The sequence below is a fragment of the Amia ocellicauda genome, chromosome 3 (genome assembly GCF_036373705.1).
Source record: "Amia ocellicauda isolate fAmiCal2 chromosome 3, fAmiCal2.hap1, whole genome shotgun sequence".
NCBI classification, from domain to species: domain Eukaryota; kingdom Metazoa; phylum Chordata; class Actinopteri; order Amiiformes; family Amiidae; genus Amia; species Amia ocellicauda.
The window spans coordinates 38,377,180-38,404,640 of record NC_089852.1 but is presented as its reverse complement, the minus strand read 5'-3'; the positions used below and the strand labels follow the sequence as shown (position 1 = coordinate 38,404,640).

At 38.1% G+C, this 27,461-nt stretch overlaps 1 protein-coding gene across 4 annotated transcripts in view; it reads left to right on the top strand.

Moving 5' to 3' along the window:
• The window catches only part of rab6a (RAB6A, member RAS oncogene family), a 40,441-nt gene extending 16,592 nt beyond the window's left edge, over positions 1-23,849 (top strand). Inside the window, exons 2-8 of one of the 4 annotated variants that reach the window (XM_066699352.1) lie at positions 6,997-7,055; positions 8,246-8,299; positions 9,100-9,205; positions 13,326-13,437; positions 18,008-18,101; positions 19,979-20,045; positions 21,034-23,849. In XM_066699352.1, coding sequence (XP_066555449.1) covers positions 6,997-7,055; positions 8,246-8,299; positions 9,100-9,205; positions 13,326-13,437; positions 18,008-18,101; positions 19,979-20,045; positions 21,034-21,098 — 557 coding nt within the window. In that variant the 3' untranslated portion in view covers positions 21,099-23,849. Of the gene's footprint in view, positions 1-6,996; positions 7,056-8,245; positions 8,300-9,099; positions 9,206-9,292; positions 9,399-13,325; positions 13,438-17,318; positions 17,413-18,007; positions 18,102-19,978; positions 20,046-21,033 lie in introns of all 4 variants that reach the window. The other 3 variants (XM_066699350.1, XM_066699349.1, XM_066699348.1) reach the window with 3 other exon arrangements.
• Positions 23,850-27,461: the final 3,612 nt, after the last annotated feature.

Below are 27,461 nucleotides of genomic sequence, written 5' to 3'. Positions count from 1 at the left end.
TATAAGGTGTGCCAGGCATCTGGGTTACATCAGAGCGAGGTATTCTGTACTCCTGCAATGTGCTGCGTACCATTAACAATGCAACACATCAAGGCATTCAGATGGGTAGCCATTCACAATCATAAACATGCAATCATATCTGAACTGAATTTAAACAGGCATATGGTATACAGTAGTTGTAAACATTATTTTTGTATTGGTTTGTTCCCAAATAATAATAAACAGTAGGTCTGAAAAGCAGTTAATGGTTGGATGATTCATTCAGGGAGGTTTTCTGGATCTCCTAAATGTTGTTTGCTATAGTTACTTTAGCTGGAAAAGAGTTTTCAACTAGGATAGCAGGTGTAAGAAATCCAATTTGTAAGGAATCCACAGGACCACAGTAGTAGTGATATGGAATCAATAAGATGTTTATTTTATAGTGGTAATATAATATAGAGAAGCAGGTGACATAGATGCAGAGGATCCCCAGACTCAGCAAAGGCTCTGAGCCCCGAGACAAATAGGTGCGGTCATTTATAGGTCGAGACCTTGAAACCGAACAAAGAAAAATTCCATATATGGGACTGCCCCATTGTTTGTCAATTAAATATTCAGCACTTGTAGGTGACAAGAGAAGAGATGCCTAACAGACCCTCCTCTGTAAGAAGCGAGAGACATTTGCAATGGAAAGGGGAGAGTGCAGCATTTTTTTTTGATTGCTTGAGGCCATTATAAATTACTTTAAACGGCAGTGATGATCTAACGAGTGGCTTTCAGATTCCTGCTCTTTGGCTGACAGATATTTAGAGCAGTCATGTTTTGTTTACATTGAAGGCACATATATTTATGTATGTATTTATTGTTGCTAGGTGGCTTGACTTGCTTTGGGAATTGGATGACATGCACTGAGTCTGAGGTGAACTGAAATGGTTTAATGATTTGGTGAGCCAGTTTGGAGGTTTTCCTATGTCATTTTAAATAGCTGGTAGTATGCACATTCGAGGGAAGTTTACATGTTTGTACACCTCTACTTATAAAACAGCTGTTTGCAGGAGAACAAATGTAGATTCCCAACTTTATTGTTAAGCCTCTTTTAAGATCATTGCTCCTTTAACTGTAGGCTTCAACCAAACCATAAATTGGTTTCACCCATGACCTTTCCACCCTTTCCTACTCTGTCCTGTAAAGACTTCTCTCCTTATCACTGAGGAATCTGCCTAAGATAGACACCTAAACAGATGTGTTCACAGCACTTATTTTGGTGTCCTACTTGTTCTATCAGTGAGTGCTAGAAGCTGTTGACAAAAACCAGACTCCATTTCCAGAGACCCCTCAAGGAGGATCTGTGAGCCACTCCTAAAATGTTCCATGTTATTCGTGCAGCAGAAGAGAATGGTGAAACATCTCTAGCTGCTTGATTGCATCATTCAAACTCCCTGCTAATACAGCACCCACACTGTAATCTTTGGTTTCTGATTATCATTGTAAGTTTGACTTTTTTTTTATGCTGAACGTCTTTTGGGATGCATAGCATTAACTATATGAAATTACAGTTTGGTCTTTAAGAAGAAGAAAAAAAAAATACCTGAATGTGCCACCTTGTGTCCCAGTTCTATATGGGAATGGTGGCCTGGCTGTAAAATAAAAGTATTGGTATTATAAAAACAGGAGTTTAAATTATAGGTCCTGAGAGGGTTTTCTCAATGACCTGAGTATTGAAAAGACTTCGAAAGTCTTTTACTGGGTCAGTTTTTGTCACTCCTCTTTCAGGAACCCACTTTAGAATAGGAAAAGCCACGTGAGTAAAGATTATTTAACTTTAAATCTAGTTAAAAATGTGTTCTTGTTTTAGTGGTGGATCGGGAATCCTGTTCAGGTAATTTTTGTGAAAATGTTAGATTGAGGTTGTGGGAAACAAAAAAGCTGCGAAATGTAACGTATAGAATGAATTGTTAAATTACTACTGCAGGTACTTTGCTATCCCATTAGTCACATCTGCAGGTTTGTGAAGAATGTTTTATTTCACTAGAACTCGAGTAAATAGAGTAGAGAATTTAGTAGGTTGGGTGGAATTAATCTGAAATACACATTTAAAAAGTTAATTTTGCATTGCTTGATTTCTGTAATGTGGGGTTGAAAGTAAAAATAGATAAGAAAATAAATAGCAGACTAGACCCAATTTTTTAAAATTAATTTATTTGCTTGTAGTTTTTCTCCCTGACCAGTTTTAGTGGTAAATCTCTCACTTGTTGTGCGTTTGCTGTAAAATTGTTCTTTCTCTTAGAATCATTGCCATGCCATAGTTTTTTATTACTGAGGCTGCAGAAAAGTTAAGTGCATTGTAAAATAAGATATAATAATGGCACTCCTGTTGTTCCTGTCAGTTTTCTAATTACCGTTATTTTTCCAAGTAAGTTCTATTTTATATATATTTTACTTTTTAGTGAAGTGCTACTTGGTTCTAGCAATGTCAAATCTTCTATTTCCCCCATTCTTCAACACTCCTGACGCACTTTACAATAAAGGCCAAAAGATTTGTGCAGTGGTGTAGTATACACAATGGTCTACTGCTCCACTGGGACATGGATTGAGTCTTCAGTAGCAAGCCAGTTTAGAGTTGAACTTGGGCTTCCAGATTGCAGAAGTTATGGGAGGCTTTTGAACTGACCTGCTGAGCCGCACATTTTTCGTACTCTTTCATTTTTAACCAGCCTGTCTGCCTCCCTGCACCATCGAGGGCTGTGATTGGTGGAGTAATCCCAGGAGAACATTGCTTCAGAGTGAAAGCGTCTTCTACCAGTTATTATTCGCCAGGGTCAAGCCCCTGGGTGAGCCCACAGAGGTCAGGAGGCTACTGATAGCTTATTTGGACTTTTAGATAGGATTTTCACTCAAGGGAAATTTGGTGCATCTTACTAAAAACGCATGAAAGGACCATATGTACTGTATATGGAAGATTAGGATAGGATATAGAAGATTGAGGTGAAGGACCATGGGACCAGTGTGAAACAAGATTGTCTTGTTTTTCTCCTTTGTGTGATTCTGGTTAGTGAATATCTAGGCATTGAGCAACGTTTGCTGGTACAATCATAGTTTTTCTCCTCCAAATTGAAAGATGACAATTAGCACAGCTGATGAACTGCATGAGTCAATGAATTGTGCTGAATCACATTTATTTTTACATGATCAATTCAGAATCGTGACTGTTTGCGAAGTGTGCCTTCTCAGATACTTCTGTGGTAATGTGTATGGATTCAGTTAGTTCTGAGTCTGAATTCCTGTGGTTCCTGAATCTTTCTCCCATGGAATGCATTGTTGACCTAAATATAGGGCACATTGCTTTGGAAGTAACTCATGGTGGACAGACCTATTACAAAGTTTTCTAGACACAACACCTAAAATTACCCACAGTATTTGATTGATTTCACAGAGTGCAATATGGTGTGGCATTTCAGTCTTGTTACACTTGCTGGTCTGGTTAAACAGGCAAACCTTGAGATTGTTTTAAATGCAGCATTTCCACCCTCACTTTAACAGTCCTGAAGCGCCAGGTGTCTTTGCATCTTCAATGTGATCTTCCAACATCTCAAGCTGTAGCCCGTGGAACTCTCAAAGTAAGCTTAGAGATAATTGAGTTATGCCCAACCTCTCTGGAGCAAGGCTAGAAAACAAACCCAACAACACACTCTGCCGTCTGAGTGCTTGTAACTCATATGGATATTTATTTAATTTATTCATTTAAATGCATTCATATATTTTTTTGTGTTTCTTTTATAATCTAAATAGAAAATGTAATGTAATGTTTGGGTCAGTACAGCAATAAAATGTTACTTTTACATATTAAAATGCAATTTAAAAAAAGTCATCTGTTGTTTTTCTTTATTTAAACATTTATTTATTTATTTATTTATTTTGTTTTATATTATATAGTTGTTTCCAGTAGATTTGGTTTTAATTAGTTCATATAGTAGTTGTTTTTTAAGGAAAACGGGTTAGTGACGGGTTTGTCACTAGTCATCCAGGTAAGTTGGAGATATTTGTGCCTTTGCTGATATTTCAGGGTGTCATTTTAAGCCTTGAAGCAATGAGTTTTATGCCTTAACTAAGTGTCGTCTTCCGGAAGCGGAGTCTCCTCTGTGCCCCTGTCTCCAGGTCGCCCCTGTGCCCCAGTGTAACTTAAGAAGTACATATTTTGCGTAACACCTGTCATGGCTTCTGGTTCTTCGTTTTTGTTTGCCTTAGTCATCAGACAGCTGAGTGGCCGGGGCCTGGAGCAGTGCTGGAGACAAGAGAGAGCAGCTGTAGGGCCATAGCAGCACTGATGTCAGTTGTTTCCATAGTTTGCTGATCTGCAGGATTGTGCTGTAAGGCAGGGTTGCTCGCTCTCACGCTTTTGTTTTTCACTGACATTTCAGCCCAGTTGGTTACTCGGCAAAGCCAGCCTGTTTGTGAATGATATATTATTTAATACACGGTATCCTTCCCTGATACTGCCTACCATTCTCCCCAAGTTCAAATCAGTGCATACCTCCACAAACATGTATTCATAGGTTAGGCCAGGTGCTAGTGATGGATGCATGGTAAAGTGACTCCTCTGCTTTGACCTTGCTAAAGTACCAAGTAAACAAATACATGTTACATCCAGTTTTCTGTTGTTCCTCTTTTTATTTTCCACTATAAGAAATTAAAATGGTATCGAGCTTTTTCATGGCTTCGAAACTTCATGCAGAAAGGCAAATCTTATCATTTGCTCTAGGATCGTAGTCATTCCTTATATACAGCAGCTCCAACAAGAGAGGGTTACAGGTCAGAGACGAATGAAGAAAAAAAAAAAAAAGCCACCAATGGAATAGTAAGCAGATTGATTTTACAAAGCAGAAGGTCAATAGTCTTGTATTACTGTGTGGAACATTAATAACACAGTAGATTATAAAATCAATAGTCTCTGTATAATAGTTACTATCTTTAATCTTTTCAGTGTGAAGATGGGAATGTGTTGTTTTATTGAAATACACAAGGCAGGATTTGCAGGGCTATTGGTAATGGGTGATTTGCTTTGGTTTACAGTTTCTTGATGCCTTGTCATTTAAAATAAAAAAAAATCTTACGATTGGGAGTGGGGTAGCAGCAGGTCTCGTATAGAAGCGTTCTGTTAATACTTTTTTTTAATCAATATATTATCAATATTATTACTACAGGTTACATTCACCTCGAGAAATGTGAAACCACAACTAATATTTATGGGTATATTACTGAAGTGTTAATGTTTAAACAGGAGCATACAGTGTTCTGATAAATGCAGAAAGCTGTTAACATGCTGTCTAATTGAAAACGCAGTCGGGAGTTCTGTTAAATTAGGCTGCTGTTTTGCGAGTCCAACTGTGTTTCAATATTGGTTTGAGCAGTGGCTGTTTTTGAAATGAAAAATGAAAAAAACAAAAACAAAAAACAAACTGAATCAGAACATTTTCAGAGCCAAGCAGGGAACAATAAAATCAGATCAGCATGCTTTTTATTTATTTATTTACTTACTTACTTACTTACTTTTATCCCACACTGGATTCCTGATCTGCAGAGCTATTAGGTTTCTCAGTAATATATACAGAAATATCCCTGCTCTAGCACAATTTTTTGGAACTGTTTGGTCTGTGAATGTAGACTCTTAATGTGATTTGACCTGCAATACATGGTGGAAGAGATTAAAATAATACAAAAACTGTTCTTATGGCAAAAAGAGAGAAAGCAGGATTGTTTGCTTTCCTTATATTGTAATTTTGAAATGACCTGTGAAGTTGTTAAGCCTAATCCATGAACAAGCAGATCAATTTAACCTAAATTAGTTAACCTAATTTTTAAGTCAGCTATGCAAATCGATGCACTCAAATTTGGTACACATCCGCATACCTTTGAAATGATGTACTTACATATTGTTACATCAACCACTATGATTAATCAACCACAATGTTTCTTATTTCCTATTCATATATTTCATACATTAGGGTGTGTCTGTAAAGCAGCCTCACCTGTTTTTGTATTCTTGAGTAAAAATTCACCAATAACCTATTTATGACAAAGCAAAATGCCACAACTGCTGTGCATACAGGTTTACAGGCTCGGTGCAAGGTCAGATACAAGTACAATAAAGTAAAGATGATTCAGTATACCATCATATTCAGTGTCAGTTAGGTCTAAAGAAAGTCTTCTTCACTTTCTGTGAGTGCCAGTAAGGACATACCCTTTTTTGGAATTCTAGGAATTTAAGGAATTCTCTGTAGACATTTGCTTTCTCACTCCCACTGTATTACTTTTCGTAAAAAAAAAAAAAAGTTTAAGAATTATATATAGTACTCGTAGTACAAATAGTACTTGTGTAATTTTGTGTATCATTAGAATAACTTGTGTAACAGTTACACATTTTGCTTTGAATAGAGCTGTGAGTGATCAATAACTTACTTCAAATATCACAACCTCAGGATGGGGATATTTCTGTACAACTCCACTCACAACAATGAAGCAGTGTGTCGATTGTGGAATCTATTGTGTTACAAAGGACCTCTGTTTTCCTAGTACTGGTTTCTTAAAATGAATTAATTCAGCAGAGTCATAGTAAAAGCTTTATTCGCTATTGTCAGTCTGAAAAATTTGATTTGCTTAGAGATGTGAAGGTCTATCAGACCATTTGTTTGTTCAGATTGAACTACACTTTTTCAATTAATGGATTACATTGTCAACACCAAAAAAGGCAATGACATGACTTGTGCCTTTTACCCTTGTAATTAAATCCTCATCTGAAACTGTCTTTGTCATTCCTGCAGTGTGAAATCAGTTTCTTGTGAACATCAACTACTACATTGATGAGCTGTCGCTTATAATGCAGAGCAAGGATCTTTATTAATTGCATTGCATCATACCAGAATATGAATGCAGATTTATTTAGTTGTTTTTTATTCATTGCCCAAATAACAGTTTGCACAATAATGGCAACTTATTGATGTACAATGTCTTTCTTTCCAGTTGGGAAGACTTCATTGATCACCAGGTTCATGTACGACAGTTTTGACAACACCTACCAGGTAAGGATAAGCCTTGCTGCTCCTGTGGGTCTGTGTGTTTATTCAATATTGTCTTGTATTTTATATCATTCACACTGTACTGACTCTGTTAATAGGAGAAAAAAAAAACTGAAAAAAGGACCTTCAAGCAACTGATCATTTCTGTAGTGATTTGAATTTAAATAAAATAAAATCTTTGCACAGGTACTTTTTTTTTTCTTTGGTTGTGACCTTTAACACTTTTACAGCTACTCAAAATGTTTGAAGTTAAACCAAGGGGACATAAGCTCACCTCTTAACAGAGATGAGCGATGGAGGCCCAGGCCTGCTTCACAGTCTGAGGCTGCAGGGGTTGATGGATGACTTGGAAGAATTGTGCTATAGGTCCCCAGTGGCCCTCTTCATAAAACATGCACATCACACGATGGGTAACTTTAGCCATGCCTTTGACAGGTCTTTGCTTGGATTCGTAGATACACTGAGGTGCCAGTGGAGTGGCAGAGTCTGGGTTATATCTCATTGCTAATGCAGGGAAGCCCTTTTGAGTCTACTGACCTCTCCCAACATGATGGCCTATGCCTAGCTTAAGCTCTCTCAGCCAGGCAAAAGACTGCACAACCTGAGAGGACCCATACCCTGCATTTCACAGCTTTACCACATAGATCAATTCAGGGCTCTGAAGTTACATTGTTCAGGGTTTCCTTTGTGTGGCTTGTTTTGTTCCCTTTGCTACAGCTCTGTTAATCCATGCATTGCTACAGACACTTACAATGTAAATATCCATGGTGTTATTTTGGCTTTTCGTCTGTCATGGTCTTGCAGGACATTTTTTTTTTTTTAAGAAATTACATCTCCTACCAGCTATCCTTTTTAGTTCTAACAGCAACCACTTATTTTTAGAGAGGTGTTCCTCTATGTATGTTAATCCTGGAAAAGGATTAAAACTTTTTTAAATTGTATTATCTCATAGATCTTAATAGATTAATTTATATAAGTATATACAATATCATGACATTCTTTATGCTGAAATAGATATAACTATAATATATAATGTGTTAAAAGAATGACACAAGATGAGTAGAAGGATTTTTCCATATTTGTATTAAACAGCAGTGTTGTAGTGATCAGATAAGGAGTTGTAGATCTACTGTGTGTTTCTCATTCTTCACAATCACAATTACCTATTTTTTTTCCCTCTTTCTTTTTCTCAGGCAACAATAGGGATAGATTTTTTGTCAAAAACCATGTACCTTGAAGACAGAACAGTAAGTGCCATTGAATGTTTAATTTTTTGTTTAATTGTTTTTAGGCTAGTATTTTTGTGTTTTCTCAGCCTGTTGGTGTAAAGATAATATTTGTCTATTTACCATTTTTTAATTAAAAAGAAGCCAGGAACTGACGTGAAAGAAAAAAGACGCTTACCTCTAAATACAGTATGTGTAGCCATTGTTTGTATGTATAAAACACCATTGTTGTAGAATAAGGTTTGTATGTATTTATGTTCCTTTGTGATTCAAATATGAGACCAGCAGTAATATACACAAATCTCTTTGCATTGTCTGTTTTTCTGGTTTTAATTCAACACTTGCTGTCAGTATTTTGAAACTTGCTGTTTTGTCAGGACAAGAACAAGTCTTCAGGCTTGCCTGCACCTAATTTCCATGTGTTACAATGTTCTTTTAGTCATTATTTTTGATTGCTGCTGCCACAGGGAATGGTATGTCCTTAAGCAAACCCCACAGCCACTTTTTGCCAGTGGACTTCATTTCTACCTTTCTTTGACCTGTTTTACCCCATTTTCTGCCTAGTTTGTCTGCTTGTATCGATTTGTTCAATGCAAATGACAAAAAAACAATATCGCCCATCCTTGGTTCCAGGTGCATGACTTTCTCATTTGCATTATCCGGATACCTGCTGCATTTTTTATTTTATTTACCCTGATCAGTTTTTCTCGCGGTCTTGTCTTCTTTTACCATGTTTTGATTGTTTGTTTTTTATTTGCTTTTTATTTTTTATTATTTTTTGCTTTTGTTTTGGTTCTTTTATAATTTTTCCCATCCCACAGATCAGGTTGCAGCTCTGGGACACTGCGGGCCAGGAGCGCTTCCGTAGCCTCATTCCCAGTTACATCCGCGATTCCGCCGCCGCTGTTGTAGTTTACGATATCACAAGTAGGTATCTCTTTCCGGGGGGTTCCCGTTTCTTATCGCTGCCTCTTTTTTTTTTTTTTCTTTGCTATTGTTTACCTGATTTGCCAGGTGCGGTTGCAGTTGTGGGACACAGCAGGGCAGGAACGATTCAGGAGCTTGATTCCTAGCTACATTCGTGACTCCACTGTGGCAGTTGTTGTCTATGATATAACAAGTGAGTGGGGTCCCTTTTGATGTTCTAACAAATTCGGCTGCAGGTCGGCATGAAATCTTCTCCCTCTTTCCTCTCTTTATTCATTGGTATTTATGTCATTCTCATGGCCCGGTTATGTGAGCTGTTTGGTTTGTGTTTGATGTTTAGGAGAGGGACCATTTGGAATAAATATTTTACGTTATTTTTCATGAATTTGCGTAATACAAATAAACTTTTTATTTTGAAAGGTTATTGAAAGGTTTATCTACTGTTACCAAGCTTAGCTACTCTGCTCCATCATGAATTACAATGATATATTAATGTTCCCATGAGAATAGACAGAACATGCTCACAATCCTTTAATGAAATATCCAACTGTCACGCACAGAAATGTAATTGAGGTAAGTGTTAAGTCCAATGATTGTACTACAAACAAAACCCCACCTGCAACAAATTTAGTCTCACACACCACTGTCAGAATTTTCAGGATGGATGAAACCTTTACTGATCTGCTTCATGGAGTTAATGTATAAATATCTCAAGGATGGATTAACTGATTCACACCTGATATATTTCAATCACGTTCTAACTTTTATTACTTGGATTTTAGATCTCCGCAATCTCAAATGAACAGCCTTAATTTGGCCCTCTTGGCATGATGAGTAATTTTTATAGTTACAGTTGATTCAACACTTACAGGATAGCTGTATGTGTGTTTGCTGCAATGGATTCCTTACTTTAAAGAACTTTATCAGACAAACCACTCAGACAGCTTTAAACCACGTCAAAATAGATTGTGTGTGTGTGTGTTTTTTTAAGCCCTGCTCATTACTGACTGAATTCTTCTCCTCACTTTATGTAATGGCTGTTCATGAGAATAAGAAGGTTCCATCATAATGCAAGAACCCTAGCTGGGAGGTTTTAAAGAAAGTATTTAAATGTATCAATACATAAAATAATGCAGAAAGTCTTAATTTAACTTATTTGAATAAATAACATCCATAGATACAATCTCTGTTGTATGTCTTCAAATGACTGTGTAAAAACACAAAATAATGTTTTCTTTCTTAATAAACGGCAAATGTCAGTTTTCCAGCAGCCAGGATGAGCCAATTTTATTATTCATAGTCACGGATTTACTTGTCAGGTTCCCTTTTTTTTTCTGTCCTTGGAGACATTTCTGTAGGAGCCTGAAGTGATCTTGCTATAATACAGACCCATGAAGAGTATGCACCTTTGTCAGGGGGAGGCTCAGGCTGGAACGTTTTTCCTATTCTTGAGTGGTTCACTCGGACTGAAAAGAGTCTGGTCACTCAGTGAGGAGAATTTAGCATGGAGGAAGGTGTTTTTCTACCTGTAAGGCTTGTGTCTTTACATTTCAAATCAGCATGCCGCCACAGGGCCAGTCTTCCTGATGAAGTACACTCAGACAATCCAATAGCATTTGTGTGAGTTATTGTAAGTGCATTGTTTCTGAAAGCTGTGTCACAGGAACAGACCGCTGCACAACGCCACTCGGATGTTTACTTCAGATTTTCTAAATGGAATGGCCTTATGCAGTATACAGTTTCTTCTCTCTTCAATTATTTATTCTCTGTACTCTAATTAGGAAAGTGATTCTCCACTCCTTAAAAGCTAATATGTCCATGGTGCCTTTCCCCGGAGTAAAATACGTGAAGTCTCTCATGACTAATGTGGTTTCAAAGAGTCAGTCACTAGAAATGTACAGTGGCTCAGCATCTGCTTCTTTAATGATGTTTGGTTTTCTCAATGTAAATTCGTGCAGCTGTGGTAAAAGTGTTATCAACACCGAGCAGATCTGTGACGAGTGATGTGCACTTGATGCAGTCTATTTATTTTTCTTGTTTGACTTTGTTTAATGACAGACTCCCATTTGAGTTAAATTTAAATCAATTCAGCCTCTGGAGAGTTTGATTTGTTCATAGTCTCAGTGTTTTATAGGATGGTCCATCTTCTATTATTAGTGCTTTGGCATTTTCTCTGCCAAATAGTGTAGCTTTCCATCCATCCATCCATCCATCCATTTCTGAAACCGCTTATCCTGGTGAGGGTCGTGGGGAAGCCGGAGCCAATGTGTAGCTTTCCATCAATTTCCATTTCCAAGGGTTGCTGATTAGCTCCCAAGTGATTTCATAATTCTCCATGCAATCGTGGAGTCTGTGCCACAAGTTAAACCCCAATCTCCCACACCTGAGCCGTCCAGACCCCCTCGAGCACTTCATTGGTGCCAGGAGTGGGATGGACCCTTCGGTGCATTGTGGGAAGATTATGTAATTGAAAAGCAGTTCAACGAAGCATTCACATGGAGGAGTAGGTCAGAATACTTATCCAATTTAGCCCTCAATTACAGCAGGTCTGGACCTTTTGGCGAAGCAGTTGAGTGCATGGCGGAGGTGTCGGAGAATGGGGTTCGATTCCTCTCACCAAACTGACAGGCCCCTACAGCATAGGAGAGGGGGTGGGGGGGCAGCGACTGGAATAACATCGGCTTCTAAAGATTTAGAAAGGGTAACTGTCTCTCATGCTTGTAGGCTGTGATTCTTATCAGTAGTGAGAGGTTTTAAAACTGTAAGCTTTCCCTGCCTCACTACTCTAGTGTGGTGAAAGCTTAAAAAGCAACCACAGAACTGCAGCTATGCATTACTTAGTTTACAGAAGAAAAAAATGTAATAAAATCAATAGAAATCCATTCAGATGGCCATCAATGGAAAATATTGAACTATGAGATATAGGAAACTGCACGATTGGTTAATGATTTCTCATTGTTATTCTTCAGGGTTATGTGTATCTGTTTGTATTTTTATCTACATGGCTTTAACCAGAACACCAGACCACTTCCACCTATGTCAGTGCTACCACGGATCTGTGTTTCTGGGGTCTTTTGGTGGTTGTTCCACAAAAGCTCTCAATTACTTTATGAAATTATTTATATGTTGGGTATGGTACAAAATGTTCCCAGGTAGTAAGTAGGTGGGGAGTTAAAGATCCAATATCTTTAAATATGAAATAACCACAATATCGCAGCATATCACAGCGACTAGCAATGTCAGCATATGTGGAGCATGTTCCTTGTAGAATGGAGACCAACAGATATCATATTATCTATTTATATATTATTTGCTATCTGTTTAATCTCTTTTTTTCTTGTAATCTCTGTGTCCGGAACCTGGGTTTTGACCCGACCAATTTGATTTGGCCACCACCCTAAATAATAACTGAAACTACAGTGAAACTTAGGATAACCCAGTCCGGAAGATGTATTGAATGATTATGGAAACAAGATATTCATGACAAAGTCAGGTGCTTCACACCCTATGACAATATTGCTTAGAATATTTAATGTCCCTGTAAATTAATATCTTTGTTCATAATATTTAATTACTTACACTTGCATGTTTTTTTTAAATGTTTCACCAGAGAGTTGCAGCATATATTGGAGACCTATAATTTAAAAAAAATAAATTGCTTTGTGTCTGATGACTTCTTTAATAGTGGGAGTTTTGGTTTACTAATGTGGGTCTGTTTTATGACAGTGCTGTAATATATTTCCATCTTGGAGAGTTAGTGGCGTTATTCACGGCTCCTCTGGTTTACTTGATTCACCTTTTAGAAGCAATGCATAACTCAAATTCTCAGGGGTCTCTTGTTGTTTTACATTCCTGTTCTCCAAATTGCTCTGGTGGGCTCAATAAGTATTTCCGAGATCTTAAGCCTCTGATTATTTAACATAATTATGCTGCAGTGCTTGCAGAATCATGTCCCTAAGAAACCGGAGTTGTGAGCTATTGATCTACACAATGGGTTCTGTGTAGCTGTCGGTCAGGGAATACACTGAACATAGCAATCCAGGGCACTGGCCACGTGGCCACGGCTATTACTCTCATTTCCATTAAGAAAGGAGACTTACTGCATCTTATTTTCTATCAGATGTAAACTCTTTCCAACAAACCACAAAATGGATCGATGACGTCAGAACGGAGCGAGGAAGTGATGTCATCATCATGCTGGTGGGAAATAAGACAGATCTTGCAGACAAAAGGTATGACCATAAACAGTGGTGGTTCTAGCTTGTATGGCTCCCTGGGCGAACCCCCCCTTCAGCGCACCATTCTGCACTGACTGTATTTTTTATTCAGACATTTGGAAATCATAAATCATTACATTTAATACTACATAAATATAAAAATATATACAATAATATCAAAAAGAAATAACAAAGACAAATAGGAACAAATTGTATTATATAAATACAAATAACAAAGTCGAATTATTACACTATTACCCTACTGCTAACAAAAAACACAAATAAAACTAAAATGCACAAATCCTATATCACACAATTAGAATAACACGCTTGTAAAGAAGAGAACCTGATTATTACACTATTGCACTTCAAACCTGAAACGCAAACTAAATTGCACAACTGCCATCTAAACCCTGACCTTTCTTGCCTTCCTTGATGCAAAGTCATCAATTACATCATCATAAGAAATTTGATTTGGCAATCGAGCATCAATACATTACCCATCCCCCAACACTGTCAACCAACAGTCAAGACTAAACCAGTTCACCTTGGTGGTGTGCAGACTGGTTTTATATTATTCTTAATGATTTAACACAAACCCCAAAAAAATGCAGCAATATGTCTGAAACTATATATTCACAGTATTATGAATGAATTGTGGTTTATTTGGTAGCATTTTGTAGTGTGACTGATTTTACTAATTGCATTAGTACTGTACAGTTAGAGGTGCGCTATTTGATAGATTCCCCCGCTCCCCCTACCTCGGGCTTCCAGTGGGGAGACCTGAGGTCAACTTGCTCCCGCCCCCCTCTCCATCTCATACTTCTGAGTGGGAGACCTTCCCAGGCAGTAGCCTGTCTAGCTCACAAACTAGAATCAGGGCGCCCACTTCGACAAGGTTAATTGACCCACAGTCCCACACGGTGACATGATATCATTGAGGTGACATGCAAATGAGTGATAGAAAACCGATCGCGCAAATGTCACCATTCTGATTTTTTTTGTGCGGGCGTCCCGTGCCGCCCCTGGCAAGATGCCGCCCTGGGTGGCTGCCCATGTCGATTATACCTAAATCCACCGCTGACCGTAAAGGTATACATGCGTGTATGAGGTATTGTGCTCCAGAGCAAGTTAATTTAAAATATCAAGGTGTCTTCACTCTACCCTCCCTTTTCCCCGTCCAAACCTGTCACTTGTTTTTCTCTTAGTTGATAGTAATAGATCAAATAATGCTTTTCCTTTCGTTATAAAGAATATCACACAGGGCAGCTTCCGGAGGAAAAGGGTTTTCAGCTTCACAGTTGTTTAAATTGATTTTCACAAAGTATTTCACTCCTCTTCCATTTTCCATTGCATTGTAATTAAAATATATTTAAAAAAATCCACAACACATACCACTTACAAATAAACTATAATTTGCATTAAACAGAGTGTTACTTGGAACTGTTTGGCCGTATTTTGGAAGACTCTTAATGCTTTTCAAATGGCCTATTCACTGCCCTAGAATAGCATAACATTTGGATTTTGTCTTTGTATCCTTACACTTAGCAAGCCCCAAATTTAAATTATAGTTGCATGGGTTTCTTTTATCATTTTAATTTATTTTATAAATGAATATCCATATTCCTACATGCAGTATAAGTGTCACAAGGGGTTTGCAAGACAGTATAAGACAAATACTCTGCATCAGCTCTTCTGTCTGTAGTGACCACTGTTGAATACACTAGTGAAAATCAGGCAGCCATTAGTGGTTGTATTTAGTTGATTGCTTTACCAGTTTAATTCTGTAGGAGCTCTTCTGAAGACACTATACTTACACTCACCTAAAGGATTATTAGGAACACCTGTTCAATTTCTCATTAATGCAATTATCTAACCAACCAATCACATGGCAGTTGCTTCAATGCATTTAGGGGTGTGGTCCTGGTCAAGACAATCTCCTGAACTCCAAACTGAATGTCTGAATGGGAAAGAAAGGTGATTTAAGCAATTTTGAGCGTGGCATGGTTGTTGGTGCCAGACGGGCCGGTCTGAGTATTTCACAATCTGCTCAGTTACTTGGGATTTTCACGCACAACCATTTCTAGGGTTTACAAAGAATGGTGTGAAAAGGGAAAAACATCCAGTATGCGGCAGTCCTGTGGGCGAAAATGCCTTGTTGATGCTAGAGGTCAGAGGAGAATGGGCCGACTGATTCAAGCTGATAGAAGAGCAACTTTGACTGAAATAACCACTCGTTACAACCGAGGTATGCAGCAAAGCATTTGTGAAGCCACAACACGTACAACCTTGAGGCGGATGGGCTACAACAGCAGAAGACCCCACCGGGTACCACTCATCTCCACTACAAATAGGAAAAAGAGGCTACAATTTGCACAAGTTCACCAAAATTGGACAGTTGAAGACTGGAAAAATGTTGCCTGGTCTGATGAGTCTCGATTTCTGTTGAGACATTCAGATGGTAGAGTCAGAATTTGGCGTAAACAGAATGAGAACATGGATCCATCATGCCTTGTTACCACTGTGCAGGCTGGTGGTGGTGGTGTAATGGTGTGGGGGATGTTTTCTTGGCACACTTTAGGCCCCTTAGTGCCAATTGGGCATCGTTTAAATGCCACGGCCTACCTGAGCATTGTTTCTGACCATGTCCATCCCATTATGACCACCATGTACCCATCCTCTGATGGCTACTTCCAGCAGGATAATGCACCATGTCACAAAGGTCGAATCATTTCAAATTGGTTTCTTGAACATGACAATGAGTTCAATGTACTAAACTGGCCCCCACAGTCACCAGATCTCAACCCAATAGAGCATCTTTGGGATGTGGTGGAACGGGAGCTTCGTGCCCTGGATGTGCATCCCACAAATCTCCATCAACTGCAAGCATCCTATCAATATGGGCCAGCATTTCTAAAGAATGCTTTCAGCACCTTGTTGAATCAATGCCACGTAGAATTAAGGCAGTTCTGAAGGCGAAAGGGGGTCAAACACAGTATTAGTATGGTGTTCCTAATAATCCTTTAGGTGAGTGTATATAACATAATATTTTAACACCTTGAATTAATCCATCCCGTCCCCTGTATAGAAAGTGTATTTTTTTGGCATTAGCTGTTCTGTGCTCAAGGCAGTAGTCTTGTTCTGGCTGCTGCCCAGATGCAGGATTTTAATGCAGGATTCATATAAAAATTAAAAGGTACTATTTTATTTTTCCAACTGGTCAACGTTTGGTCTTCTGGTATTAACTGTTTATTACCCCAGGCATACTCTCCTTCTGCCACTGTTAGTAACAGGGTCTGCCTGTGTGTGTTCCCATGCAGCACATTTTTAATCTCGCAGTCTCTGATTACTGCATTGTTGAAAGCTGGGGTCAGGTTTCAGAAATTGAGTTTTGATAGAGTCTAAGTTATTTGTCCCTTACACACTAAAGCGGAGCAAACGTCTGTCTCTGCCCTCAGTGCATCGTTTCTAGTCAGTCCCACCATAATTATAATTATTACTTAATTAGTTCTACAAGATAACACCTTAATGACCCTGTTCCTGCTGTTAGCGCACAGTTGAATAGCGCAGTCCAACCTTTTCAATGCTCCAGTTATTTTAGCTGGTTATAATGTAGTTTAATCATTCTGGTTTTCATACCAAGTTATAATGCTTAATCGGCTCTAGTATGGTTTGTTTAGCATTATTTGGATCCTTTTATTATGCCAGCATTTTTTCCCCGCATTTAATTCAAATTAAAACATTTTTCTTTTCTTAGTATTGATCCTGTAGCCCCTCATCAAAGCTTCTTTCATTGGCAAGATCAGCAAAAGTGTTTTCCAAAATCATAACAACCAAAACCTTATTTGAATGCTTTTCTATGTGTATTGCACCTTTTAACCCTCTATTTGCTACAGGCAAGTATCTATCGAAGAGGGCGAGAGGAAAGCCAAAGAGCTGAATGTAATGTTTATTGAAACTAGTGCTAAAGCAGGATACAATGTTAAACAGGTGAGTGTGCTCAGGAACTGGGCACTGTGGAGTCTGCTTGCTGCTGTCGCACAAATCTAAAGGGAGACTTTAGCCAGTTAAGTGAATAGAGATAGAAATTGCGGAACGGAATACTACAAGGCAGAATTGTGTAGTATATAGACTGATATTCTTGTTTCGGTTTGCCCCACTGCAATATGATGAAATGAAAATAGGTTTTGAAACCGATTCTAAATGTATTTAAATGGCAGTAACATACTGCATTTCCTATCCCACTTTTTACACGCTTATGTCACCAGTAGTGGTAACTGATAATCAGGAAAAGAGAAGCATACATTATAATTTACTGTTATTATATAGCTCCTTGCGGTTATAAGAAGAAGAAAAACAAACAAACCGCACATAATTAGACAGTTTGTTTAAAAAAAAAAAAAGTTTGTCAGCCATTAGTGTGTTAGCACCGTCCGTATTACCAGGCTATTAGTATTCACTGTTTTGGATTTGTAGCAAGCAGCGAACAGATGACACAGTGTGAGTTGTCGTTTAGTTTTGTTTTTGTTTACGTTTTGTTTTTTGTTTTGTTGTTTTGTGTCCCTGTGTCTTACCTCCTGTACAGACAGATAACCACTGAAGAGGGAGAGCAGAGAGCCAAAGAGCTGAATGTGCTCTTTATTGAAACAAGTGCAAAGACAGGCTACAATGTCAAGCAGGTAGAGCATGCTGTTGTAGTGTGGGGCAGAGGATCACAGTTTGACAGTCCTGTCCTAGGGCCATTCTCTGCCAGTGCTTCTCATCAGTATTTTAAAGAAAAATGTGTGACAGCCTGCACAGAAGTAGTCTTGATTTTAGTTTTGTTTTTAATTGTTTGGGTTTTACCACATCTGCACAAACCATTATATTAATTTATTTTGTAATGCTTTAAGTCTGCATGACTATTAACTTAATTTACCTTTTTGGTCCACTGATGGTTAGTATATTGGATTTAAAAATGTCAACCAGTAGCCTTACAGATGCATCACATTGACAACAGGGACCTTTAAAATTCTGTCATTTGGCTGCTCTGCAGATCCATCTATTAGAGATTGGAAAGTTATTGTATTAGGAAGAACAGCTTATGAAATGGTCAGGGAATTATGCCATTGAAATTTTCACCAATGGCTGCGAGACATTCTTGAATCACTCGACCCACCATTGTAATGGTTTGTAGAGAATGTGGCAATAAGTGAATCCAATAACTTAACCATAATACAGTCATGTCGAAAAGCTTATGCTTACCTTTCACTGTGCTTGTATGGTTTTACATTTCCACTGTAAAAGGCCCTATTCCCCCACCAAAAAAAAAGTGCTTTTCAATTGTTATTGTTAGTTTTTTGGTATGTAGAATTCCTGGCACCTTCTTGATCTTAAAACAAGTTTATTATTCAGGCTTAATTCCTTTCTGATGTAGTTAAACAATATTTGGAATTTTAAAATAGTGTGCTTCCTAAATTCATTATCTGAGATCTGGTGAAGGATGGCAGCCTGCAGTCCTTTACACTTTACTGACCATATGACCACATTGCAAGCATGCATAAGTAGATTTGTATTGATCATTCTGTTCAAACAGGCTTTCGAGAACATTGGGAGCATATCCCTTTCAAGCACTGCCGATCTTTGCCATGACTGTGTTAAATTTTCACCCTTGACATTCATGTTAATGTCACAGAGAATTGTTCTTAAAATGTGCCCTTGAGAGATTTTTATATTAATTAACCTTTAACATGAAGAAGCTTGTTCTGAAAATGCCCATTTTAAATTTTGGAGCAAAGCAGAGTTGTTTGGATAAGGCTGATCCAAGATGGACTGTTATGAGACCTGTGAAATCTGTTGACCAGCAGTTAAAAAAATCTCTTCTCAGAGGAGCATTTTGACAAATTATTCATATCCCCAGTTTTACGACATCTTTTCAAATAAAGCAAGCCACCCCCATGTTTAAAGGGTCCATTTTAAGGACTGTCTCTTACACCTCAGGAAGGAATTGTGCTGCTTGGTAAAAGCTGTCTTTTTTTTCTCTGAATTTCTGAATGAAGCTCAATCTATTGAATTAATTAAGAGGCTGGGTGTTTTAGAAAAAGTCTGAATGGCAATGAAACAAAAAGGCTAGTGTGGCTTGGTGTGGTTTAAAAGTCCTTTTTGGTGTGTTTTTAGTTTTTTTGGCTCCTTAGAGTTCAACATTGCGGTGGTGTAAGTTAAGCTCTCAACGAACAGTAATTACTAAGTTTTAAAGAAGTAGAGAAGTTTCAAGGTTTTGGTTTTGAGGCACTTTGAAATTGAACCTATAGGATATAAATTAAGTATCTCATGACGGTAAGAAGTCCTTCCCCGTATATGCATTAAAGTCTTTTCAATACAAATGAATGTCACTTGACTTCAGTGCAGCCACTAGCAGTTCAGATAAACCACTGCAGATCACAAGTCAAAGTGCTGAATTTCCAACCTAACATATTTGGAGCTCAATAACATAATATGTGAGAAAGTTCTGCTTCATTTTGACTTGCTTCTGTAAATTGCAATATAACTCCAGAGCGCTCTCTCCTGTCCCCCTCAGCTTTTCCGGCGTGTTGCCGCAGCCTTGCCTGGCATGGAAAGCACACAGGACAAGAGCAGAGAAGACAGTATCCTTTTCATTCAGTGGTACAAAAGCACAGAGACTGAATCTGATTTCTCTTAAGGACAAGCAGGGATTTGCAGACCACAAAGCACATGAGCTGTATTTGCCACATTCCCATATTTACGGTTTTCTGTTCCAGCTGGTTAATAGCTGATGAGGGCACCTCATTATCCTGTCCACCCATTTATTTATTTTTTCTTCCATAACAATATCAAGAGGAGGAGAGCAGGAAGTGTCTCTGGGATGCCTCAGTGTTACACCTGCCTGCTTTAAGGCTCTGTCCAAAACTGCATACTAGTGTACTAAATAGTATGTCAAAACAGTGCACCACCATTAGTAGTACATCCAAATACAAAGTATGAATATAGTAGTATGTGAAAAGTACCCAGATGACGTACTGCCTTATGGAAAAAATGGGGCGTGCCTGATGTGGTAATTTCAACAACTGTACAGATATGCTAGCTATGTTAAGAATTATTTATATGTATATAAAATTTTAAAATTTGTCATCCAACATTTTAAATTTACTTTGAAGGGAAAGTTCAACACGGGGCGATTTGATTACATAATTAATGCGTCCAAATTCTTGCATTCTGTTAATCTACAAGCTTACAGTACCTACTTCCAGAGTGCATACTTCAGTATAGCTTTAGTGTGTAGTATGTGGTTTTGGACGCAGCCTAAGGGGCCTCAGAGTTTTGTGCAGCGTTGATTATCTTCCCCTGGGAACTTCCTCCCAGGCATCTTTAAGGTGTTTTATCAGCAGTTAATCTTGTTATATATGCATTCAGCACTACCCTTTATAAGAATATTCCAAATGGGTTATTTTTTTACAATGTTTTTTCTGCATTTAGTACATAACTTTAAACATGGCTTTGTTGCAATAATGATTGTGTTTTTTATACACTTGTTCTACAATATGAAAGTTGTTTTTGTTTTGTTTTTAAATGTAACTAAAGCATCTTGGGATCTTCCTTAACGTTTCTTTCCAGTGATTGACATAAAGCTGGAAAAGCCCCCAGAACAGCCCGTCAGCGAGGGGGGGTGCTCATGTTAATACCATGTATCTTATTCTTTCTCTAACTCTCTCTCTTTCTCTAACTCTCTATCTCTCTCTTTCTCATTCTATGCCACTGCTTATCTCATTCCCATCAGCTGCAGTGTGAATATCAGCTTGTAACTTTCCACATCAGAAAAAAAACTAAACAAAACACTACATGCAAGAAAGAGAAAAGAAAACAACACGATTAAAGAATAAATTCATCATTGTTGGCTGTCTCATTAAAAGACCCGTTAGCTTCACAAGCACAAGAATGGATTGGAATGGTGTGCGTTTTGTTAAATCTTGAAAGGTTATCAAAATGGCTCTATTGTTCTGACAGATGTTAAAATTAGGCTTATAGACTTTTTTTTTTTTTTTTAATTGTGTTTTATTTTGCTTTATATGTGAAATAATGCACATATGAAAAATGGAACTTGTTTTAGTATTTTGTGTGAAAAGTAGCACATATACAAATTGGTCTTTCACTACCTTAGATTGGTGTAACCGTGAACTTACACAACAAAGCAAACGGAGTACAACGTTCTGTATTTGAAGTTCAAATAATCGTTTCACATGGTCTGATTTGGCTTTGAAAGGGGCAGGTGTGCCAGTGTTGGGCAATAATTGCCTCTTGCGGATAGAATGGGGAGTTTTACTGGAGGTCTGTGCCGTTTCACTAACCTTTCAGCCTTCAGATAATTTTAACTTCTAGATGGGAAGGGGAGCAATTCATCCATCCCTCAGATCAAATTGAATGTTATAGGGAAAGACTTTGATGCAGTGATGGCTTCATTTAGGATTATGACGTTCATAAACTCCTTTTAACTCTTCTACATCCTGGCATGTTTTTCTGATTGGTATCTCGAGGAGGACAGGTTGTCTTCAGTTTGCCTACCATTGTCATTTAATCCCGATATAAACTGTTGATTTAGTTATTTTTCCTTCCTTTGTTATAATGAAGAAAGTGAAACCACCCTTGCATAAATGTGGGAGTGTATTGGTTTTTAACACGAGACTACATTTGGTAAAGTAAGGGAAGTATCATATTTGATACCTGAACAAAATATGCAGATTTTGCCTTTTTTCTTTCTTTCTTTCTCAGACATTAATAATTTGGGCTTCCACTGGTTTGGTTTTTGCTAGGTTTGTAAAATTTGATTTAACCTCCTTGTAATATGACACTTTAGCGAAGCGATTTTGTTTTCGTTGTTGATATTTAACATGTTCATTTAATTAACCATTTTCTGTAATATTTATTTCTACCAGATCATTTTTTGTTTGTTTTTTTAATTATTATTATTGTAATTGTTATGTTACATACAGAAATGTCATTTAGGAATTTGTCTTTTTATTTTTGTCATTATTTTGCATCTGTCAAATCCCTTATTGTAAAGCTCAAGGGTATACACTCGATCCTTCTAGCCCTGCCTGTTGCTCACTGCACAATTTAACCCACACGCGGTACAGTGCAATTTTCTGAAAAATGTCTTTGATTGTTTTAGTCACCTCTGGTTGCTTTTCCCATCCTTTTTTAAGGAAAGGTAAGATATCACTGCTACATACTATACCATGCACAGAGGCTCATATTTGCACTGCTAAAAATTGTTGTGGCACACAGTCTTTCTGTCATCCATAAAGAAACTATTTAGTGACTATGGCAAAATAGCTTTTTGGTAACAATTAAAATCCTGGTGAGGAGTTGTGCCTGGGTGACCGGTTTCATTGCTGTCGTGATTTCCTGTTGCTATACAACTGGATGTATCCTTGTTAATAATAATTAAAAGAAGATATTTGTTGTCCATCAACATCAAACGCTTGGAGGAGCCTAGCTTACTTCACATGAGCTTCTATTAGCCTTGATCTTTAACCGAAACAGAGCTGCTTATCCTGCTTGACAGATCTTGTAATGTACTGTTGATTCTTGGCTCTTCACTAGCTTGAAAGCTCTCAACACGTTTATGCTTCTTCAGTATGGTTTCAATATACATAGTCTGGCGGCTTGGGTTTCTTATACAAAAATCATTGTGTAAACTTTTGCTACTTTTTTTGTACATGTAAAACAAAAAACCTAAAAAAAAAAAAAAAAAAACACCTTATGTTTGAAATAAATTATGTATCTACAATTAAAGCCTTTATTGTGCGCCACAAGAAAACACAATCTAATAAATGTATTTCAAAGATTTCAATTGGGCCTCTTGTCAAAGGGTGTTGATTGTAATATTCACATCTTAGTTTGAAGCATGACTGTCTAATACATGACCCTTGACCACAGAAAGGAAATCAAAGAAGCTTGTGGAAAACAAATCGATTTGGATGAGAGCGGCTTCTCTTTTCTTTCCGAATGCGACGGGGAGGATGTATGAGAGTTCTGAATTCTGAGCTGTCTACGCTTCTGTAATAAAGTAGTGTACATTTAGAGTAGCTGTAGGGGTTCGAAACACACATCACAGCACACTTTGGCTTGACTGTTGTGCCAGTGCAATTTGATTCATTACTGATTATCTGTATGGTATGTCTTTGGGGTGGGGTTGGGGGGTGTAGGGAGAGGTCGGGGGGGATAAAAGCTAACTGGAAGTACTGCAAAGACGTTGGAAATTAGTTTTGCCATTAAAACATCACAAGTACCTCAGCCTCTGTTTGACAATGTTAATACCCAAAGCCTGAACAAAATAAAATAAACACCTGCCTATTCAATTACTTTCCTTGTGTTTTGAACATTGTCTGCCTTTTTTATTTTCTGCTTCTAATAAAACCTTTGCAAATCAATGTCACGCATACTTTCTTAACTACAGGCCTTTGCCACTGCTGTTTTTCAGAGTCCGAGCTTAACGATGGCGGGTTGGGTTTCTGGCCTGAAAAAGTAGCCGTGCGAAGTTGAAGTGAAATTGTTGGCATTTTTCTCATGCTATCCGTCCTTCACCTGGGCAATTCAGGCAATGAAATGTAGAATATAACCCATTCGGTGTGCTGTGCATTTCAGTATTGTCACAAATGTACAGATGGTGCTAAAATAAACACAATTGCAGTCACAGCTACTCATGAAGACAATGAATGGCATATGTTTGCGTGGAATAAATACATCCATTCCCATACATGGGCGATCAAGTTACAAGATGCAACTGTCCATTTTGAAGAGCAGCACTCTTGAGGGAGTGCAGGCAGACTCCACTACAGGTCAGCTGCATGTGTGATCTGTTGCCTTTATCTTCCTCAACACCAACCAACTAACCAATAGGGAGGGATTTTCATCACAATCCGTGTTACGCACAGATTTAACTCGGACCCCCCTCTTTGGCTCTTCAAACGCACTGATGAGAATTTCCTGGGAGGTTTTCCATCTCCAGCCCACACAGGTTCCATCTGTTCTGCCTACTGAGTAACCGTGCCCACGCTACGTGCCGGTATAGGCCTGGATTGATCATTATAACTCAGACAAAGATCCGAGTCTCCACTTTGAAACAAGAATGAGTAAACTCCTGTCATGAGCAGATCTGATGCAGAAGCATTCATTCACACCCCTGAAAGAGCAAGCTTTTGTTTTATGCATTTATCTATTCGTCTTAAAATATCTGACTTGAAGAGTTGAATCTAAATATAGCTGTCGGATGAAAGCATAAAATAAAGAACTTCAAAACCCTGTGTCTGCCTCTTCCTAATGAATTTAAACTTAAAGGAGGTGTATTCATTTAAAATAAACAACTTTGGCTTGAGATTAGAACAGCATTTATATCTTGCATTGTTGGTTACTCTTAACCTCTGTCACCGATGATGAATGTGTGGTATTTAACTAATCTTTTTAAAAATATTTTTAGTTTTACTGTTTAGTCTCTAGATCCCTGATACAACATCTTTATTGAGATCTAGTTCAAAAAGGTCAGATATCAGTGCTTAGGATATTCAAATAATAAATGCAGATTGTAACACCTGCTTTACTCCAGGAATGTGCTTTGTACAGAGATTGCCCATCTCAAACCACAAAGTGCTGAGTGTTTCAAAAGTGCTCTGAAATATTGCAGTGAAAGAGTAAGTTCTGCAAAAACAGGAAATGGAGCTGCAAACCGGAGCCCAGGAGACAGCGGTGATGGTTCGTCATCTTGGGCTGCTTTGCTTATTGCATACAAATAGGAATGACCAGTTACTGCAAAAAGTATGCAATCTTCTGCATTATTATGAATGATAACTTTTAATGTCTTCCCTGAATTTTATACTCTGTTGTGCTTTGTTTCATAGCCATGATGATGTCTCTAATGAGGTGGGAACTGGCCTGGCTACAGGAAAAGCAAAGCAGGAAATGTCCCAAATCATAATCCATACATTCATTAACACAATGATATCTTGCTCCTTCATCTGAATCATTACTAATGTCTTGAAGTCATTTGCTAGGGCTGCTAATAACTGCAGCTAATTTAAAGTAATGAGACAGTTTTCTGGAGTGATCAGACGGGCTAAATTAATACAGCATCTTTTGAGAAGCCCCATTACAGGCCGACACAGCTGAGTAAGGCCAAGTACAAGAGCAAGATTAACTTAAAATTGCTGCAGCTGCAATAATCTTGTGATACTTAAATGACCAAACCAACCTTGCCTTGCTTGTTCGCTGTTTATGGCGCTTCTAGCAGAATGAACTTGTGTCAGTTCTTCAGTTTGTATCGAAGGGTGTTGACTGAGACACCACCTACAATTTGGGACAATGAGAATTGGAGACTTCGTGGATTCTCGTGTCCTATACATATATTTTTAAATATCTACTAATACATTTCTATCTTGTTATGCTCCGGTTAATCAATTAAGTTATTCATAAGACTTTACACTGAATATGTATGTGGTTCCTATAACTGATAATTCTCTGCGATATGCGATTGTGTTTGTATTCTTTCACAATGCTCTGTGTAAACCTCATTACCTCTAGGCAAGCAATCTCAGGGAGTCCTATCAACTCCAAAGCGATAAGACTGCTGGGAATGCATGGTTAAATGTGCAATTTCACCAGCTTGCTTTCTGGAGATTTTTTTTTTGTATTCCTTCTTTCTCCCCTTAACCTATTGTAACTAAAATGGTAAAAATAGCAAGGTGGAACAGATGCGAACAGCTTGCTTGAGAAATCCAAGAGGCAATTAGAGGGGTAAGCTCAACAAAGTTCAGATTGACACAATCGCAGAGACTGGAGGGAAGCAAGTATAAAAAAAAAGCTTTAGCGATGAGCTGGCTGGGTGAAATAGGACGCGCTCGGTGTGCGTGTGTGGGTGTGTGTGCGTGTGTTTGAACAGTCAGACAGAGAGGACGACTCATTTGATGCAGGGCTGCCGGAGCCACGGTGGCCGGTGCAGCGCAGGGAGGGGGCGGTCCCTTGTGGACGTATGTGGGAGACAGCAGGCAGAGATGCCACACTGACTGACAGGGCCTATTCCAGCAGAGATATTCATCGGTTCAGCAGAGCTACTGGGCCTGATAGAAATGTCACAGGTCTCACGCATTCAGACAATGATTAATTTTCTGTCTGGGCTACATTTTATTTGGTGTTTGTAATCTATGATCCTCTTGCCTTTGAACCAAAATGATATCAGACTATCTTTAATATACAAATGCTTAGGGGGGGGGGGGGGGGGGGCAGAGGGGAATGAAACAACTGAATTAAGAACTGCAGCTATTCTAAAAACTGTATCATGAACACACCCTTATTGAGAATGTGATTTGCTATTTAATAATGTATTTAATAATAAGGTAAAGTGTTCAGTGTTGGTGCTAAGTGAGTCAAAGATCTGATTCTTGCAGACTGCCTGTTTCAGAGCAGGTCCCTTAGATGCCATCAGTACATGCATATTAATAGTCTTCCCCACTGATGTCATATTAGTGGTAAAGGTGTGTTGAGATAATTGACCAAATGTCCCAACAAAGCTAGACAGGGACTAGTGAGTTCATCCTTGTCCTACAGTGTATTTTAAAACTTAGCCTGTATGTAATTAGCTGTCTTGAGGTCAGCAACTGTATTTCCCATCCTCCCCTTTCATATTGTATCCAATGATTTAATAAATAGCTGTTTTTTTACATTTAATATTAACCTGGTGTGGTATTTGTATAATGTATATGTTTACATGAGCCTTCATTTTAATGTTTTGTTTGAAACTCCTGTAAATAAGGGTTATATGCCCTATGTCTCCCTCTAGTGGCTTCACTTCATATTGTACCTGTGAAATGTGTTTGGAATGCTGCCTTCTCAAATAAATGCAGACATGGTAAACAGAAACACACACACATATATGCATGAGAAATGCCTCTCGCATGAAGTAAAAAAATAAAAACATCCACAAGAGATTTTCCGAAAGTCTTTAATTTGAACACGCTACAGGTAATAGATCAATTAATCCAAACGTAGAAATT